This window comes from Mirounga leonina, unplaced genomic scaffold (genome assembly GCF_011800145.1).
Source record: "Mirounga leonina isolate KUSES-001 unplaced genomic scaffold, KU_Mleo_1.0 Mir_173, whole genome shotgun sequence".
Taxonomy (NCBI): Eukaryota; Metazoa; Chordata; class Mammalia; order Carnivora; family Phocidae; genus Mirounga; species Mirounga leonina.
The window spans coordinates 54,201,685-54,220,435 of NW_023270447.1; the positions used below are offsets into that span (position 1 = coordinate 54,201,685).

Genomic DNA, 18,751 nt, shown 5'->3' on the forward strand with positions numbered 1-18,751 from the left:
CCCCCCCTTCTTAGGGGAGAGGGATTAGTGTGGGCTTCTTTAGTCCCCTCAGAGCCTTCCTCCAACTCATACGGTTAACATTATTTTTAAATCCAAGGCTGGGAGAGACGAATCCAAAAAGCAATATTTTTCATCACACGGGGCGCCTGGGTGGCTCAGTTGGTTAAGCGACTGCCTTCGGCTCAGGTCATGATCCCAGGGTCCTGGGATCGAGTCCCACATCGGGCTCCCGGCTCAGCGGGGAGGCTGCTTCTCCCTCTAACCCTCTCCTCTCTCATGCTGTTTCTCTCTCGCTCGCTCTCTAATAAATGAATAAATAAAATCTTAAAAAAAATATTTTTTATCACATGCCGAAAACGGGATACAGAGAAGGAGTGGCAGGCCTAGGCCCCTCCGATTGTCCCTTGGGGGTTACCTCTCAGCCCGCCTCAGTATGGTGCTGGGTAGTGGGGGTACCTGGGTTCTAACCTCTAAAAAGGGGAGACCCCAGCCTCTAGACAGAGGCCCTCTTATTTTTTATTCTGATTAGCCATTTTAAACCAACAAGGAATAAAAAGAAATCCTGATCTAAAATAAATAAATAAATAAAAATAAATCTGTTCCTTATTTTAAGTTAAATTTTGTATAAAGTATAAGGTATAAGGTATGGATTGCAGTTTGTTTTATATGGTTGTCTGTCAGAAACGTTTTTTTTTAAAAGTAGGCTCCATGCCCTGTGTGGAGCCCCATCAGAAACTTTTTAATAAAAGTTCTGGGCAATTAGAAATCTCGAGATCATTCTGGGCTCCAAAGCTCAACATTTAAACATACTTTCTTTTATTGCTTTAATTTATTGTCTTTTGTTTCAGTGCAATGTAAATTTATTTTGTAATTAACAATTTTCAAACCATATTTGTAAATTGCTCAGAAGTGTTAGGCATTTAGTGGCTTTATTCATATACCTTTCTAAAACTGAAATAACACATTATGCTTTTTATATTTTTAAGATTCACCTCCCCATTCCCAAACTTGTATCTAAAATTTTCACTTTGCTTCCAGGCATGTACTGGCATTGAAAACATTGATGAAGCTATTACACTGCTTGAACAAAATAATTGGGACTTAGTGGTAAGTACTTTTTATCTTTTCCCTTTTTTCTAGCTTTATTGAGATATAACTAATGTATAACATTGTGTAAATTTAAGGTGTATAATGTGATGATTTGATACACATACATATTGTGAAATGATCATCACAATAAGGTGAGTTAACATATCCATCACCTCATGTGGTTACTTTTTTTGTGTGTGATCAGAACTTTTAAGATTTACTCTTTTATCTATTTACAAGTATACAGTGTAGTATTGTTAAGTATAGTTACCTTGTTATACATTAGATCACCAGAATTTATTCATTTATACTTGGGAAGTTTGTATACTTTGATCACCTTCACTCACTCTCCCTAGCAACCACTAATCTAATCTGTTTCTATGAATTCCATTTTCTTTTAGATTCCAAATGTAAGTGAGATCATACAATATTTGTTTTTCTCTCTCTATTTCAAGAGATTTTTTCTTTTTTTGGACCAGTAATCAAATTTTATTAATTTTTCAATGTTTTTAGTGTTCCTTATAGATGATTTAGCATACCATAGCCCATTTATAGCTCTAATCTAAATGAATAAAATCTAAATGTCTTTAATATGAAGTTTGTAATTAGTTCAGTATTAAATTACTAAATTATTATGAATTCTTAGATAATTTAAATAATTGTTAAAGTTGTTCTCTTATGTTACTGTGTATTAAGGTTCCTCTTTCCCTGTGATATTTTGGTGGAGATGCTTGGTAGGAGAGAAAATGCAGACTTGTCTAAATGTCAGAATAAATCTATTTGATGTTTTCCCTTCACTTCCTGGGGCCCACACTGATAATCACTCCTTTCTAAAGCTATTAAAGAAGTGACATTTTGTTAGATGTTTTTAAAAAAAATTTTTTTTAAATGAACTTCAGAGAGTTTATTATAGAAGTCTTTTAGTTTTTTGAGTGGGGGGAGGCAGTAACTCAAAATCAAATCCTGGCACAGCACTACACATTCACAGAATTGTAATTTACTTACAGTTGCAAGGCAAACTAAACATGAATTGTTTACCAGTATAGGAGCAGCAGTGGTTGTGTTGGGATGACACAGGTGTCCTCAGTGCCTTTGAAATCCTAAAAAAGTCTAAGTTACAATTTTGAAGAAGTGTTAATTTTCAAAGGTCAAAACTTGAAATGTGTGCTTATAGAATTGAGATTAGATATGTAGATAGCTTCAAGTCCATGCATGCATGGACTTATATAATCAGCTATCAATTGTCTATGTTTTGTGTAGATTTACTATTAACTTTTTTTACTCAAAATGTAAAAAGCCTCTATTTTCTACTTCTACAAGTAATCAACATTTTCTAGTATATTATTCAAGGGTATTTTCTCTTAATTGTGTGATTAAAATTACTTTTTATGTAAATGAGGTAATTCTACTCCTACTATTTTGTAATCTGCACTTTCCAAGTAACAATCCATCATGAATGTCTAAGTAAATGTGATTGCTCATTCTTTATAATGTTCATTTAATGTTTGCATGGTATTCCAAGGGGTGGTTATAGCATAATAATTTTACCAGTCAGTGCTATGCTGTTATACATTTGGGGTTTTTGCAGTATTTTGCTATTAGACACATTACTTTAGAAAATATTCTTGGACATTCATCCTTGCATACTTAACCCATTATTTTCCTAGAAGATACTGAATAAATTCAATTCATAAGTGTATTTCTGTGTCAAATTGTCTATGTGTATATATATATATACACACACTTTATATATATATGTGTGTGTGTATATATATATATATATAATTTATTTATTTATTTAGGTTTTTGGTATTTATAGTTAAATTGCCTTCCAGGATGGTTGCACTAAATTAAATCTCTGTCAAATATATACATTTTTGAGATTGCTTATTTCATTAAAGCAGAGCTTCCTTATTTTTCATTTAGGGCATGTTAGGGCATTTGTCAAAATTTATAAATGTTTGTATGGCCTGACTCCAAATCCATGCTTTTACCATGCTGTAATCTTTTAAAAAAATATTTTTATATTTTTAAAAAAGTTTTTATGTTAATCACTTGCTACTCATCATGACAAAGATACTCTGTAATCCCCCATCACATATTTCACCCATCCCTCTGCCCACCGCCCCTCTGAGGTGACCACTAGTTTGTTCTCTATAGTTAAGAGTTTGTTTCTTGGTTTCTGTGTGTTTCTCCTTTTTTTTCCCTTTGCTCCTTTGCTTTGTTTAAGTTACACATATGAGTGAAATCATATGGTATTTGTCTTTCTCTGACTGATTTCACTTAGCATTATACTCTCTAGCTCCATTCACGTAGTTGTAAATGGCGAGATTTCATTCTTTTTTTTTTTTAAAGATTTTATTTATTTGACAGAGAGAGAGCTAGCGAGAGCAGGAACACAAGCAGGGGGAGTGGGAGAGGGAGAAGCAGGCTTCCTGCCGAGTAGGTAGCCTGATGTGGGACTCGATCCTGGGACCCTGGGATCATGACCTGAGCCGAAGGCAGACGCTTAACGACTGAGCAACCCAGCGCCCCGATATTTCATTCTTTTTTATGGCTGAATAATATTCCATTGTATGTATATACCACATTTTCTTTTTTTTTTTTTTTTAAAGATTTTTTTAAATTTATTTATTTGACAGAGAGATAGCACAAGTAGGCAGAGCGGCAGGCAGAGGGAGAGGGAGAAGCAGGCTCTCTGCTGAGCAGGGAGTCTGATGCGGGGCTCGATCCCAGGAGCCTGGGATCATGACCTGAGCCGAACGCAGACGCTTAATGACTGAGCCACCCAGGCGCCCCCTATACCACATTTTCTTTATCCATTTGTTGATCAGTGGACAGTTGGGCTGCTTCCATAATTTGGCTATTTTAAATAATGCTGCTATAAACTTTGGGGTGTATGTATCCCTTTGAATTAGGGTTTTTGTATTCTTTGGGTAAATACTCAGTAGTGCCATTGCTGGATTATAGGGTAGTTCTATTTTTAACTTTAAAAAAATTTTTTATTGTTATGTTAATCACCATACATTACATCATTAGTTTTTGATGCAGTGTTCCATGATTCATTGTTTGTGTATAACACCCAGTGCTCCATGCAGACCATGTCCTCTTTAATACCCATCACCAGGCTAACCCATCCTCCCACCCCCCTATTTTTAACTTTTTAAGGAACCTCCACACTCTTCTCCAGAGTAGCAAAAATAAACTATTGGGACTGCATCAATATAAAAAGCTTCTGCACAGTGAAGGAAACAATCAACAAAACTAAAAGGCAACCTATGGACTGGGAGAAGATATTTGTAAATGACCTATCTGATAAAGGGTTAGTATCCAAAATCGTAAAGAACTTTTCAAACTCAACACCCAAAAACCAAATAATCCAGTTAAGAAATGAACAGAAGACATGAAGAGGCACTTTTTCAAAGAAGACATCCAGATGTCTAATAGACATGAAAAGATGCTCAACATCACTCATCATCAGGGAAATACAAATCAAAACCACGATGAGATATCACCTCATACTTGTCAGAATGGCTCAAATGAACAACACAAGAAACAACAGGTGTTGGTGAGGATGCAGAGAAAGTGGGAATGTGAACTGGTGCAGCCCCTCTGGAGAACAGTATGGAGGTTCCTCAGAAGTTAAAAATAGAACTACTCTATGATCCAGCAATTGCACTACTAGGTATTCCCCCAAAGGATACCAACATACAGATTCAAAGGGGTACATGTACCCCAATGTTTATAGCAGCATTATCAACAATAGCCAAACAGTGCAGAGAGCCCAGATGTCCATTGACAGATGAATGGATAAAGAGGTAGTGTGTGTGTGTACACACACACACACACACACAGACACACACACACACACTGGAATATTACTCTGCCATCAAAAATTGAAATCTTGCCATTTGAAACAATGTGGATGGAGTTAGAGTGTGTTATCCTAAGTAAAATAAATCAGAGAAAGACAAATACCATTTGATCTCACTCATATGTAGAATTTAAGAAAGGAAACAGATGAACATACGGGAAGGGGAAGAAGAAAAAAAGGAGAGAGAGAAACAAACTATAAGGGACTTTTAATGATAGAGAACAAACTGAGGGGTGATGGAGAGAGGTGGGTAGGGGATGGGCTAGATGGGTGATGGGTATTAAGGAGGGCACTTGTAAGAAGCACTGGGTGTTGTATGTAAGTGATGAATCGCTGAATTATACTCCTGAAACCAATATTGCACTGTATGTTAACTAACTAAAATTTAAATGAAATAATTCTAAAAATAAATGTTTATGTTCTCATGGCAATGAATTAAATAAATAAATACATGTATGTATGTATGTTTGGTAGAATTTGCCGTGAGGCTATCTGGTCTGGACTTGTGTTTGTTGGGAGTTTAATGATTACTGATTCAATTTCATTGCTGGTAATTGGTCTGTTCAAATTTTTATTTCTTCCTGTTTCAGTTTTGGTTGGTTATGTAGGTAATATGTTTCTAACAATTTATCCATTTCTTCTTGGTTGTCCAATTTCTTAGTATGTAGCATTTCATAATATTCTCTTATAATTGTATTTCTTGGGTGTTTGTTGTTTTCTCTCATTTGTGATTTTATTTATTTGGGTCCTTTTTCTTTTTTTCTTTATATGTCTGGGTAGAGGTTTATTCATTTTATTGATTTTTTTCCATGAAACAGCTCCTGGTTTCATTGATCTGTTCTGTTGTTTTTTTTTAGTTTCTACTTCATCTATTTCTGCTTTAATCTTTATTATTTGTTTACGTCTGCTGGTTTTAGGTTTTCTTTGTTTTGGTCTTTTCCTAGCTTCTTTAGGTATAGGGTTAGGTTGGTTATTTGAGATTTTTTTTCTTGCTTCTTGAGGTACGCCTGTATTGCTGTAAACTTCCTTCTTAGAAGCACTTTTGCTGCATCCCAGATGTTTTGAGTCATTGTGTTTTATTTTCCTGTGTTTCCACGTACTTTTTAATTTCTTCTTTTATTTACTGGTTGACCCATTCATTGTTTCGTAGCATGTTATTTAACCTCCATGTATTTGTGGTCTTTCCAGATTTTTTCTTGTGTTTGACTTCATAGTGTTGTGGTCAGAAAAGATGCATGGTATGACTTCTATCTTTTAAAATTTGTTGGGGCTTTTTTTATAGCCTAATATGTGATCTGTTCTGGAGAATGTTCCATATGCACTTGAAAAGGATGTGTATTTTGCTGTTTTAGGATTGAATGTTCTGAATATATCTGTTAAATCCCCCTGGTCCAGTGTGTCATTAAAAGCTGTTGTTTCTTTGTTGATTTTCTGTTTAGATTGATGTAAGTGGGGTGTTAAAGTCCCCTACTGTTATTGTATTACTATTGATTAGTTCCTTTATGTTCAGTTATTAACTGTTTCATGTATTTGGGTGCTCCCCTGTTGGGTGCATAAATATTTATAATTGTTATATCTTTTTGTTGGATTGTTCTCTTTATTATTATATAGTATCCTTTGTCTCTTGTTATAGTCTTCAATTTAAAGTCTGTTTTGTCTGATATAAGTATTGCTACTCTGGCTTTCTTTTGACATCCACTTGCATGGTAAATGTTTCTCCATCCTCTCACTTTAAATCTGCAGCTGTCTTTTGCTCTGAAGTAAGTGTCCTGTAAGTAATCGATAGATAGGTCTTTTTTTTTTTTTTTAATTAATCCAGTCTGTCATCCTGTGTCTTTTGATTGGAGTGTTTAGTCCATTTATTCAAAGTAATTATTGATAGAAATGTATTTATTGCCTTTTTATTACTGGTATTATGCTTATCTGAAGATTTTCTCTGATCCTTGCTTATCTTCCTTTCTTTCATAGATTGCTTGTTTTATTTAGTGATACATTTGGATTTCTTTCTCTTTATTCCTTGTGGATTAATAGTTTTTGATTTTTGGTTACCATTAGGTTTGTATATAACATCTTGTGCATATAGCAGTCTATATTACGTTGAAGGTCATTTAAGTTTGAACCCATTCTTTCCTCCTTTCCTCCTCATGTTTAGGTATATGGTATCATATATTACATCCTTTTATATTGTGAGTTCCTTGCCTGGCTTTTTACATAAATACTAATATTTACTACTTTTGTGTTTCCTACCTTCATGTTGCTGTTTTTTTGTCTTTCCTTTCCACTCAGAGTCCCCTTTAATATTTCTTGCAGGGCTGGTTTAGTGGTCATGAATTACTTTAGTTTCAGTTTGTCTGGGAAATTCTTTTATCTCTCTGTTGTGATTGATAGATAGCCTTGCTGTATAGAGTATTCTTGGCTGCAGGTTTTTCCCATTCATCACTTTAAATATATTATGCCGCTCCTTTCTGACATGGAAATTTTCTGCTGAAAAATCCACTGACAGCTTTATGGGGTTTCCTTTGTATGTAACTGCCTTCTTTTGTCTTGTTGCATTTAATAATTTTCTTTCTCATTGTATTTTGCCAGTTTAATTACAATATGTCTTGTGGGTCTGCTTTGTTGATTTTGATGAGGGTTCTCTGTGCCGCCTGAATCTGGATATCTATTTCTTTCCGCAGATTAGGGAAGTTTTCAGCTATTTTTTCTTTTTAACTTTTTTTTCTTTTATTATGTTAATCACCATACATTACATCATTAGTTTTTGACGTAGTGTTCCATGATTCATTGTTTGCGTATAACACCCAGTGCTACATTCAGTACGTGCCCTCTTTAATACCCATCACCAGGCTAATCCATTCCCTGACCCCCCTCCCCTCTAGAACCCTCACTTTGTTTCCTGAGATTAAGAATTCCTCATATCAGTGAGATGATATGATACATGTCTTTCTCTGATTGACTTATTTCTGTCAGCATAATACCCTCTAGTTCCATCCACGTCGTTGCAAATGGCAAGATTTCATTCCTTTTGATAGCTGCATAATATTCCATTGTATATATATACCACATCTTCTTTATCCATTCATCTGTCGATGGACATCTTGGCTCTTTCCACAGTTTGGCTATTGTGGACATTGCTGCTATAAACATTGGGGTGCATGTACCCCTTCGGATCCCTACATTTGTATCTTTGGGGTAAATACCCAGTAGTGCAATTGCTGGATCATATGGTAGCTCTATTTTCAACTTTTTGAAGAACCTCTGTACTGTTTTCCAGAGTGGTTGCACCAGATTGCATTCCCACCAACAGCGTAGGAGGGTTCCCCTTTCTCTGCCTCCCCGCCAACATCTGTCATTTCTTGACCTGTTAATTTTAGCCATTCTGACTGGTGTGAGGTATCTCATTGAGGTTTTGATTTGGATTTCCCTGATGCCGAGCGATGTTGAGCGCTTTTTCATGTGTCTTTTGGATGTGTTCTTTGGAAAAACGTCTGTTCACGTCTTCTGCCCACTTCTTGATTGGATCATTTGTTCTTTGGGTGTTGAGTTTGATAAGTTCTTTATAGATTTTGGATACTAGCCCTTTATCTGATATGTCATTTGCAAATATCTTCTCCCATTCTGTCGGTTGTCTTTTGGTTTTGTTGACTGTTTCTTTTGCTATGCAAAAGCTTTTTATCTTGATCAAGTCCCAATAGTTCATTTTTTGCCCTTGCTTCCCTTGCCTTTGTCTTGATGATGACAGCTTTGTAATAGAGCTTGAAGTCCGGAATTGTGATGCCGCCAGCTTTGCTTTTCTTTTTCAACATTCCTCTGGCTATTCGGGGTCTTTTCTGGTTCCATACAAATTTTAGGATTCTTTGTTCCATTTCTTTGAAAAAAGTTGATGATATTTTGATAGGGATTGCATTAAATGTGTAGATTGCTCTAGGTAGCATTGACATCTTCACAATATTTGTTCTTCCAATCCATGAGCATGGAACGTTTTTCCATTTCTTTGTGTGTTCCTCAATTTCTTTCATGAGTATTTTCTAGTTTTCTGAGTATAGATTCTTTGCCTCTTTGGTTAGATTTATTCCTAGGTATCTTATGGTTTTGGGTGCAGTTGTAAATGGGATCGACTCCTTAATTTCTCTTTCTTCTGTCTTGTTGTTGGTGTATAGGAATGCCGCTGATTTCTGTGCATTGATTTTATATCCTGCCACTTTACTGAATTCCTGTATGAGTTCTAGCAGTTTTGGGGTGGAGTCTTCTGGGTTTTCCACATAAAGTATCATATCATCTGCAAAGAGTGAGAGTTTGACTTCTTCTTTGCCGATTTGGATGCCTTTTTTTTCTTTTTGTTGCCTGATTGCTGTGGCTAGGACTTCTAATACTATGTAGTGGTGATAGTGGACAACCCTGCCGCATTCCTGACCTTAGGGGGGAAGCTCTCAGGTTTTCCCCATTGAGAATGATATTCGTTGTAGGGTTTTCATAGATGGCTCTTATGATATTGAGGTATGTACCCTCTGTCCCTATACTCTGAAGAGTTTTGATCAAGAAAGGATGCTGTACTTTGTCAAATGCTTTTTCTGCATCTATTGAGAGGATCCTATGATTCTTGTTCTTTTGTTAATGTATTGTATCACGTTGATTGATTTGCGGATGTTGAACCAACCTTGCAGCCCAGGGATAAATCCCACTTGGTCATGGTGAATAATCCTTTTAATGTACTGTTGGATCCTATTGGCTAGTATTATGGTGAGAATGTTTGCATCTGTGTTCATCAAGGATACTGGTCTGTAATTCTCCTTTTTGATGGGGGTCTTTGCCTGGTTTTGGGATCAAGGTAATGGTGGCCTCATAAAATGAGTTTGGAAGTCTTGCTTCCATTTCTGTTTTTTGGAACAGTTTTAGAAGAATAGGTATTAATTCTTCTTTAAATGTTTGGTAGAATTCCCTTGGGAAGCCATCTGGCCCTGGGTTTTTGTCTTTTGGGAGATTTTTGATGACTGCTTCAATTTCCTTAGTGGTTGTAGGTCTGTTCAGGTTTTCTATTTCTTCCTGGGTCAGTTTTGGTAGTTGATAGTCTCTAGGAATGCCACCATTTCTTCCAGATTATCTAACTGACATATAGTTACTCATAATATGTTCTTATAATTGTTTGTATTTCTTTGGTGTTGATTGCGATCTCTCCTCTTTCATTCATGATTTTGTTGATTTGGGTCATTTCTCTTTTCTTTTTGATAAGTCTGGCCAGGGGTTTATCAATCTTGTTAATTCTTTCAAAGAACCAGCTCCTAGTTTCGTCGATCTGTTCTACTGTTCTTTTGGTTTCTATTTCATTGATTTCTGCTCTGATCTTTATTATTTCTCTTCTCCTGCTGGGTTTAGGCTTTATTTGCTGTTCTTTCTCCAGCTCCTTTAGGTGTAGGGTTAGGTTGTGTACTTGAGACCTTTCTTGTTTCTTGAGAAAGGCTTGTATTGCTATATCCTTTCCTCTTAGGACTGCCTTTGCTGCATCCCAAAGATTTTGAAGAGTTGTGTTTTCATTTTCACTTGTTTCCATGAATTTTTTAAAATTCTTCTTTAATTTCCTCGTTGACCCATGCATTCTTTAGTAGGATGCTCTTTAGCCTCCATGTATTTGAGTTCTTTCCGACTTTCCTCTTGTGATTGAGTTCTAGTTTCAAAGCATTGTGGTCTGAAAATAGGCAGGGAATGATCCCAATCTTTTGGTACCGGTTGAGACCTGATTTGTGACCTAGGATGTCATCTATTCTGGAGAATGTTCCATGGGCACTAGAGAAGAATGTGTATTTTGTTGCTTTGGGATGGAATGTTCTGAATATATCTGTGAAGTCCATTTCGTCCAGTGTGTCATTAAAGTCTTTATTTCTTTGTTGATCTTTTGCTTAGATGATCTGTCCATTTCAGTGAAGGGGGTGTTAAAGTCCCCACTATTATTGTATTGTTTTCAATGTGTTTCGTTGCTTTTGTTATTAATTGGCTTACAAAATTGGCTGCTCCCATGTTAGGGGCTTAGATATTTACAATTGTTAGATCTTGTTGGCTAGACCGTTTAAGTATGATATAGTGTCCTTCCTCATCTTTTATTACAGTGTTTGGTTTGAAATCTAATTTGTCTGATATAAGGATTGCCACCCCAGCTTTCTTTTGGTGTCCATTAGCATGGTAAATGGTTTTCCACCCCCTCACTTTCAATCTGGGGTGTCTTTGGGTCTAAAGTGAGTCTCCTGCAGACAGTATATTGATGGGTCTTGTTTTTTTATCCAATCTGATAGCCTGTGTCTTTTGATTGGGGTAATTAGCTCATTTACATTCTGGGTAAGTATTGAAAGATACGAATTTAGTGCCATTGTATTGCCTGTAAGGTGACTGTTACTGTATATTGTCTGTGTTCCTTTCTGGTCTATGTTACTTTTAGGCTCTCTTTTTGCTTAGAGGACCCCTTTCAATATTTCTTGTAGGGCTGGTTTCGTGTTTGCAAATTCCTTTAGTTTTGTTTGTCCTGGAAGCTTTTTATCTCTCCTTCTATTTTCAATGACAGTCTAGCTGGATATAGTATTCTTGGCTGCATATTTTTCCCATTTAGTGCTCTGAATATATCCTGCCAGTCCTTTTCTGGCCTGCCAGGTCTCTGCGGATAGGTCTGTTGCCAGTCTAATGTTTCTACCTTTGTAGGTTACAGATCTCTTCTCCTGAGCTGCTTTCAGGATTTTCTCTTTGTCTCTGAGACTCGTAAGTTTTACTATTAGATGTTGGGGTGTTGAGCTATTTTTATTGATTTTGAGGGTGGTTCTCTGTGCCTCATGGGTTTTGATGCCTGTTTCCTTTCCCAAATTAGGGAAGTTCTCTGCTATAATTTGCTCCAATATAGCTTCTGCCCCTCTCTCTCTTTCTTCTTCTTCTGGGATCCCAATTATTCTGATATTGTTTCATCTTATGGTATCTGGTATCAAATTCTGCCCTCGTGATCCAGTAGTTGATTCTCTCTCTTTTTCTCCGCTTCTTTATTTTCCATCATTTGGTCTTCTATATCACTGATTCCCTCTTCTGCCTCATTTATCCTGGCAGTTAGAGCCTCCATTTTTGATTGCACCTCATTAATAGCCTTTTTATTTCAACTTGGTTAGATTTTAGTTCTTTTATTTCTCCAGAAAGGGTTTCTCTAATATCTTCCATGCTTTTTTAAGCCCAACTAGTATGTTTAAAATCGTCATTCTGAACTCTAGTTCCAGCATCTTACTAATGTCCATATTGATTAGGTCTCTGGCAGTCAGTACTGGCTCTTGTTCTTCTTTTTGAGGTGATTTTTTCCATCTTCTGTCATTTTATCCAGAGGCGAATAGATGAATGTAAGAACAAAATGCTTACAGGGTAACAACGACCCCAGAAAAATATACACCAAACAAATCAGAAGAGACCTGAAACCGGGGGAAAGAAAGGGAAAGAAAGAAAAAAGAAAAATTAAAAGATAAAAACAAACAAAAACAAAACAAAACCATAATATGATCAAATATCAGGCTCGTGCATAGATTAGTGCCACACACTAGATTTTGGATGTATTTTGGTCTGTTAGAAGAAAGTGCCTCCCAAAATTTTAAAGAACGAAAAACTCATATACGTACAAAAATAGGAGCAAATACGATGAAGGGATGGAATATGAGTGTAAAGATGACAATTATAAAAGTTTTTATAAAAGGAATTGATAAGAAGTTGGTTGAAAAAAGAAAGAGGAGGTTTAAAAAAAAAAAGGAGAGAATGTGATCTGGTAGGAGACTAAAACAAAGGCATACACTAGAGATTTAGGGTACATTTTGGTCTGTTAAAAGAAATTGTATCCCAAAATTTTAAAGAGAGAACAACTTATATATATATACCAAAAATAAGGTTAACTAGTATGAAGGGATAGAACAGGACTTTAAAAATGAAAAATAAAATAGATTTAAAAAAAAAAAGGATTGATAAGATGTTGGTTGAAAAAGGGAAAAAGAAAAATCCAAAAAAAAAGAAAAAAAAAGAAAATTAAAAAAATTAACTTTGAAAGACTAAAGAATCATGGGGAAAAAGCCATGAATTCTATGTGCAGTATTCCCCGTGTGCTGAAGTTCTGCCGTTCTCATTGATCAGTAAACTTGGTCTTGGCTGGCTGTTCTTGCTGATCTTCCGGGGCGGGGGTGGGTGGGTCGGGCCCTGTTGCAGTGGTTCTCAAATGTCTTTGTCATAGGTGGAATTGCCCCGCCCTTGCTGGGGGCCGGGCTCAATAATCTGGTTGCGTTTGCTCTCAGGAGCTTTTGTTCCCTGCTTGCTTTCCGTACAGCTTTGGAGGATGAGAGTGAAAATGGCGGTCTCCCATCTCCGCCCCGAGGAGCCAAGAACTCAGGGCCCCACTCCTCAGTGAGCCCCCAGAGGAAAGCAGTCAATCACTCCCGTCTCCCTGGTCTCCGGCCACAGTCCTGTGACCAAGCGTTTCTATCTCTGGCACCCGACTCAGTGTGGAGTCTCCAAATCCAGCAGATACTTGCGGTGCCCTCCCGTGCTGCTCTTCCCGGGGGAGGAAGGGGAGTCTCCCTAGATCTGCTGCTTGTTGGGTCCCCGCTGGAAGAGCAGTAGCCCGACTGTGTCACAGATCACGGTTTACCGCAACCCTGAGCTGAGAGCCCACTCCTTGGCTCCGTCTAGCAGCTGGCTTCCCCGTTCGGATACCTGGGAGCTCTGCCGCACTCAGGCACCCACGGTCTTCCTGTGACCTCGAGGGCCCTGAGACCACACTGTCCCAGTGAGGGTTCCACCCCCAGCTTGGCCACTGGAATGACGTCCCTCAGCAGAGCCGACTTCTAAAAGTTCTGATTTTGTGCTCTGCTGCTCTATCACTTGCCAGTAGCGGCTGACAGAGGCCCCCTACCCCGCCGTCTATTTTTCTGAATATCGCCTCGGATTCCCGTCTCTGCACATCCTACCTTGCAGAAAGTGGTCGCTTTTCTGTTCAGAGAGTTGCTGCTATTCTTTTCTTTGATCTCCTGTTGAGTTCGTAGGTGTTCAGAATGGTTTGATCCCTATCTAGCTGAATTCCTGGAAGCAGACGAAATTTAGGTCTCCTACTCCTCCACCATCTTGCTCCTCCTCCTATTTTTTATTCAAATAAATTCTGTGCCCCCTTTTTTCTCTCTTCTTCTGGGACTCCTTTAGTCTGAACATTATTACGTTTGATGGAGTCATGATGATTACTTTCCATTACTCTGTCTTCTAGGTCATTAAGTAGTTCCTCTGCTTCTTTCGGCCTCTTGTTCATTCCATCAGTTGTGTTTCTCATTTCATTTATTGAGCCTTTTATCTCTACTGTGTTATTTTTTATCTTTGTGTTAATTGTCTCACTGATGTCTACCACTTTTTTTTCAAGTCCAGTGAGTATCCTTATGATCATTGCTTTAAATTCTTCATCAGTAATGTTACTTACATCTGTTTCGCTTAGACCTCCAGCTATGGCCTTGTCTTCTTTCATTTAGGACAAATTCCTTTGTCTTTTCATTTTGTCTAAGTTTCTGTGCCTGTTTCTGTGTGTTAGGAAAGTCATTGATATCTCCTGTCCTTGAGGGTAATGGCTTCATGGAGAAGCCCTCCAGTGCCGTACAGTGTAATCTGTTCTGTTGCCCAGGGCCTGGTGCCCCTGGGAGTGGCTCCACGGGTGTTGTTGTGTGTGCTCTGCTGTTTTGTCCTGACCACTTTATCCTTCAGGTCAGTTGTCTGTAGAGGCTCTCTTTGCCTGGTGTGAGTAGTGTTTCATCCTTGGCCTGAATGTGGCATATTTTAACTAGGTGTGCTCTGGTCTGCTTGTGAAATGAGACCTGTCATTGCTGCCACTGGATCCAAGGCCTTGCAAAACTCCTGGGTCTGGAGTCATGGTGTTGGCATTGTTTTGGGTTGGTCTTCTTGGGGAGGGGCTTTCACCCTTGGGAGTGAGGTAAGTGTGATTGGGAGGTGTGGCTCTTCTGGAATGTGGGAGGCAGGGCTTGGTTTAAACAAGTTAGGTAGTGACTGGCAGCACTGTGTTGTTTCCCACAGGTGGCCCTGTGTTCATGCTGAGGGGTGGGGAAAGGAAATGCCACCTGTTAGTTCCTTTTTTCTGGAGGGGGTCTCTCTGTGAATGCTACCTCTCTGGACATGCTCCGGAATGAGCACATAGCTGGTTTACCATGTGCCTCAAGTGCTCTTCAGAATGCTGTCTCCACACTGTATGTCCATGGGCTGTTTGTCCTGCTTTCTTTTTTTTTTTTTATTTTAATATTTTATTTATTTATTTGACAGAGAGAGGCACAGCAAGAGAGAGAACACAAGCAGGGGGAGTGGGAGAGGGAGAAGCGGGCTTCCCACTGAGCAGGGAGCCCGATGCGGGGTTCGATCCTAGGACCCTGGGATCATGACCTGAGCCGAAGGCAGGTGCTTAACAACTGAGCCGCCCAGGTGCCCCCCGTTTGTCCTGCTTTCTATTCAGGAGCAGCCACAATGTCCTTTGAACTCTCCCAGATCAAAGTATGTTGACCTTTAAAACTCCAGGCTCTAAGTTCTGCTGGTTGTAAGAACTCCCGAAATTTGGGCCCTGTGGCTTTGCAAGCGAACTACTGTGGCCTTTTCATTTTCCCATGTGCTCTCCTGTGTGCAAGTATGTCTCTCACCCTTCTCTGCACTGCAGTGGCCATGATCTGTTTGTTTCCCAACCTAGTCTCTGAACTTCGTACCTTCTTCAGTGTGGCCTCTTTTCTTCCTTTAGTTGTGGAGTTTGTTCTGCCAGTCTTCAGGTCGATTTCTGGTGTATTTTAGGTGATTTGATAGTTCCTTAGTTGTATTTGTGGTAGGAGGTGAGCCTAGGGTCCTCCTACTCTGTTGCCATCCTCCTAATCCATTGTGCTATATTTTTATTAAAGCACTGTATAGATGATATGTCCATGATTTCTATGTGGAGGTGGGAAGTGTCAGGAACTTATTCAGAATAATGTCCCAGATTTCTTGTCTTGAAGTTTTTGTTTGTTTTGTTTTGTTGTTTCTTTTGTTGTTTTTTGTAGTAGCAAGTGCATTACTTTATTTAGTTTGTGTATTTTTAGGGTATCCTTTGGGGAGGCTGATGCAAATTGTTGCTTTAGATTAAAAATCCCACCAAGCCACTCTTGCATGGTATTGATGAGAGGAGTATGGGATGGAGTGAAGTGAGGTCATGGGCTTGGAATAATGGACTACAAGTCTTTCATCTGAAAATTACCCTTTGGGGGTAATGTAAATTCTTTCCTAATGTCCTTTCTGTTGGTCCATGTTCATTAGCTTTGAAGGGTAAAACGTCAGTTGGCTCTGCATATTTTCTTAATCCAGTCTATCTAGAATATTGCAAAAGACAATTTTTCCAGATAGTGTTAAATAATTGAATGATAGAAGTATTCTTCAACTATTTCTGAGTTAACTTAATTTTGGAAAATATTGTAATAGCACTTGGGTTAAAAACACTGGTGTTAAATTTCTGCAGAAAAGTAATTTCACACTTTAATGGGCCCAAGCAAAAGCATCAGGCTATCTCTCACAACCTTAAACTTTGGGTTTCTTTTGAAATAAATTTCCTAGCTGGCTTTTTTTCTGCAACTAATCCATTTGTATCCACAGTAAAAATTTGCTGTGCTGTGTAACTATCTTGCTCTATACATTTTCTCATTTTACTGTTTTTCTACAACACTTACTTTATCTTGTTGTTTTTAAAAAATGAAACGAACATTTTGAATAACTCATTATTCAAACTTTTCATTAGGTTCATGGAACTTTTATGGTGTTTTATATATTTTGCCTGTGCATTGTATTTTGTCTTTCTAAATTGTGATTTTCACTGCTCTATGTTTTATGGACCTTACGGAACAGTTTGTATAATTTGAGTTTTAAACCTCAGACATGTCTATATTTTAAATTTCCTGTACGTAACAGTTGGACCTCTCTTCCTCTGTTTTTGTGCCTATTTTGCTAGAGAAGCATAGAGGAATTTGAGTTAGGTACCACAATCTCGGATTGTGATGATTTTAAGAAAACTCAAGAACAAAAAACTCATTATGTCAGTACTGAGTGCTTATAGTGTATCCAGATTTATGTTAGATACAGTGGGAGCTTAAAAAAAATTAACATATATGGTATCTGACTTCGAGAAGTGTACTGAAAAATTAATAAGACATATGGTCTCTTAGACATGTGTTTTATACTTAGAAATGGTAATAACTTCCTGAAAAATGATGGTTGTGCATATTTTAGCTATTTTATAGATTTAGACACACAAGTAAAAATATTCTATGTGGAGATATAGCTGAGTCCCAAGAATTTTAGTCATTAATCACTTACCCTGATCCTGCCCCTTATTTTCATTATATAGGTATTGACAAACTAGTGCTTCCAAACCCTGTTTTAAATACTCTCCAGTTGACTGTATTTATTTTGGGGTAACTCTAGGTTGGGTTATATATGCTAAAATTCTGAAAGCAAAATGACATGAACTTTAATTCTGTTGGGAAGTATCTCAGCTACTGTTTTACATGAAATGAAGACTAATTGTACTCTGCCTTCCTCCATCCACCTCAGTCTTTGAGTTTTCACCTTGTCCTGCACTTATATTTAAGAGAGGATTAATGTTGTTATAGTTGATTCCTTCCTATACTGAAAGATGAATATGTAAGAAAGAGTTACTGCAAATGAAGTAGAATCTTTTACCAAGGGATTGCTTTCTTACATGGAAGCATGCTATGTGATCACTATAAATTCTAATCTAGGCTCCAGAATTGACCCACTGTTCCTTTTTTTTTGTTTTCAGTATAGAAGAATTTGTGCCAGTGGAGGATAGAAATCTATACAGTTTGTGTTAATTTTGAGTAATCAACATGTGAGGCAGGTAACTATAGTGAAAATCCATTGCTTTCATCTTGAATCAGAATCCCTGTCTTTTCAAATCTCTTGTCATTATTTTATTGAGTATAGCCTAAGTTACTTCTTTCTGAACTTCTGGACTTCTTTATATAAAATAATCTGTTTGGACTAAATCATAGCCAAGGTCTCTAGATACATGAAATATTTATGAAGAATTGATTTATGTCCTAATTCCTATTGAGATTCTATAAAAATCAGTCAACTGTGAATAGTAATATAAGCAAACATTTTAGTAGAATTTCATAAGTGTTTGAAATACTTGTACACATACCATTTTGTTTAATCTTTTTAACAACTTTATGATGTAGATAATGGCAAGACAAGATGCGTGTCAGTTGCTTCACAGGTCTGTATATATGAAACTCCTTTAATAAAATAAAATTTTCAGTAAGTTCTAGGAGATCCAGGGAAAGATATTTGACATATACTTGATAACCCAGTGCTAAGTGAAATAAAATAAAATAAATGTTAACCTAGTCATACTGCATTTTAAGTACTCTATGCTCTTAGGAAATGATTTTTGAACTTTGCACTCTAGTTCTGCCCTAGTTTTCTGCCTGTGCTGACATAGCTGTTTTGCTGAAGAAAGACTCTATTCAGTGTGCTTGTATTTATCTTTACATGTTTCAAAGTAAGGCAAAAATGAAACAAATCAGCCTATCTATTTTTGGATCATTACTGAATTAGTAGTCCTCAGTGATAGATTTGTATTAATAGTAAGTTTATAATAAATTGATAAACAGTGAAGAGTGAAACACAAGGAAAATTACTATGCACATAATTTGTCACATTTTAAGGTTCACTGAGGTGCCTTGAGATATTTCCATTCTACCAATTTTCACT

The 18,751-nt window shown here is 37.4% G+C and overlaps 1 protein-coding gene across 2 annotated transcripts in view; it reads left to right on the plus strand.

Annotated features, from left to right (window-relative positions):
• The window catches only part of FAF1 (Fas associated factor 1), a 500,737-nt gene that overhangs the window by 76,031 nt on the left and 405,955 nt on the right, over nt 1-18,751 (plus strand). Inside the window, exon 2 of one of the 2 annotated variants that reach the window (XM_035018596.1) lies at nt 1,039-1,107. In XM_035018596.1, coding sequence (XP_034874487.1) covers nt 1,039-1,107 — 69 coding nt within the window. Of the gene's footprint in view, nt 1-1,032; nt 1,108-18,751 lie in introns of those variants that run through there. The other variant, XM_035018597.1, reaches the window with a different exon arrangement.